Consider the following 2,063-nt stretch of genomic DNA (forward strand, 5'->3'; position numbering starts at 1 on the left):
ACAGCAACTGTTTATAACTAGCTGTTGATCAATTAATTTTATTCACCATTTCAATCAAAAATTATTCAAAAATCATTAGAGCTTTATCGCCGCAAGATATTTTTCGCTTGAGAAAGCAATGTGCTACTCCGTCTCTCCTGCCCCCTTTCTCCCTCTCGGATTATTATTATTTTTACGGATTCATCTTTTCCCTACAGCAACTGTTTATGACTAACTGTTGATCAATTAATTTTATTCACCCTTCAATCAAAAATTATTCAACAATCATTAGAGCTTTATCGCCGCAAGATATTTTTCGCTTGAGAAAGCAATGTGCTACTCCGTCTCTCCTGCCCCCTTTCTCCCTCTCGATTGACTTTGTGAATTAAATTATCATCTAACCAGGCTGGCAACTATTATGACTTGTCCGATCTATCATGGTTGTGTTTTTGTATTGACTTTGTGAATTAAATTATCATCTAACCAGGCTGGCAACTATTATGACTTGTCCGATCTATCATGGTTGTGTTTTTGTACGTCCAATCCATTCACCATTTTCTCTATCGACTTGAGCTCGTTCACGCTAGAGGCCGCGGATGTCGCGTTAGGAGACAGGCTCGGTTTTCTACTAATACTAACGGGGGAGGGTGACTTCCTAGGACTTCGCTTGGGACTATGTACATTATTGTTCGAGCTCGGACTGTGCGGACTTGGCGTTCGCGTACGACTCGGTGGGCTCTTACTATTCAACTCTCGTATGCTGGCGGCTTTATTGCTATTATTGTTGTTGTGGGGCGTCACTTGTTCGAACGCGGAGAGGGAGGAAGTGAGGAGGTGATTGGAGAGGTTATATGGGGAATACCTATGGAGAGAGAGGTTGGAGGCGTGGGGATGCTTGAGGGATTGCTGGTGTTGTTGATATGCGAAGAAGGCCGCGGATTGCTGATTGGAGATGGCAGCGCTGGCGGCCAAGGCTTGCAGTTGTGCGTTGAAGAGGAGACTAGACGGGTGGGTGGAGAAGAGACCGCTCAGACTGGCTGCACTCGGGTTGAGTAGCGGGTGAGTAGCTGTACCGCCGGGTGGGTACAGTGAGTGTGGGTACAGGTAGGGGAGGAGATGAGGGGAGGGGTGGATAGGTGGTCCCACGGAAATGTTGGGGGAGGGATAATCACTGGCATCTCGCCCTGGTATACTGGAGTGACCTGAGAACAAAAACAAGGAAACACATCGAGTTAGATTACATAAGACAAGTAACGGGAATGAAACATGGATTGCTAAAAGGAAACTAGCCTACGGGAAGTAAGAGCAGCTCTAGGGGAGAATGGAAATTTCCTTTACCTTAGGAGTAAAGAACAATAACAGGGTTGAGGTTGAAGATCTAGCAGAGTACTTATAGAATTTGAATGAACTGTCGTTCTTGTGAAAATTAAGAATGAGGGCACTGGACAAAGTGTCAGGCCTCTCAGCCCAAAACCAACTTCTTTCACAGGATATAAGCAGAACTTGTAAGAAAACGCCCCAACTATTCCCAGAACTCAACAGTCGCCATGTTTTTCACAAGGTTTGGTACCGTACACACACTACAAGTCATACCAATTCAGCGAATCTAAAATGGAAACCAACTGCTATGGTTTTTTAATTACTCGTAGAGAAATACCTACGTCTTGGGCTTTCTTTTTATATTTCCCAAAAAGGCTCAAAGGCCCCTGTTGAGGCCTATTGGGACATTTAGGCTTCAGGGATGGTACAGAAGAGGCTGCCATCTACTGATGGATGAAGTCGGGGTTCGAATCCAGGGTCGGACACAAGTCGTGCGTTATAATTTACATTCCGTTCCTGCTCTCCTTCTCCTCCTCCTCTTTCTTCTCGTCCTCTTCTTCTTCTTCTTTCTCCTCTTCTCCTTCCAGGGTTTGCTCCCCTTCCCGGATTTTGCTCCTAGATCTGAGTTTGTGTTTGTGCTGTTGACAGTGACATTCAAATTAAGTCTCTCTCTCTCTCTCTCTCTCTCTCTCTCTCTCTCTCTCTCTTCCTCCCTCTCTCCTCGTATGTCCATCTTTTTCTATCTCTCTTTCTTCCTCCCACAA

The 2,063-nt window shown here is 45.2% G+C and overlaps 1 protein-coding gene across 1 annotated transcript; it reads right to left on the reverse strand.

Annotated features, from left to right (window-relative positions):
* Window positions 1–431: 431 nt before the first annotated feature.
* Window positions 432–1,742, reverse strand: LOC103520459 (optomotor-blind protein-like). Its single transcript, XM_008485555.2, has 2 exons — window positions 1,676–1,742; window positions 432–1,181 (listed from the first exon to the last, which is right to left on the reverse strand). Exons 1-2 carry the CDS (start codon window positions 1,740–1,742, stop codon window positions 478–480), a joined length of 771 nt encoding a protein of 256 aa, XP_008483777.1. The 3' UTR covers window positions 432–477.
* Between the last annotated feature and the right edge of the window lie 321 nt (window positions 1,743–2,063).

Source organism: Diaphorina citri, unplaced genomic scaffold, assembly GCF_000475195.1.
Source record: "Diaphorina citri unplaced genomic scaffold, Diaci psyllid genome assembly version 1.1 scaffold3651, whole genome shotgun sequence".
Lineage (NCBI taxonomy): Eukaryota > Metazoa > Arthropoda > Insecta > Hemiptera > Psyllidae > Diaphorina > Diaphorina citri.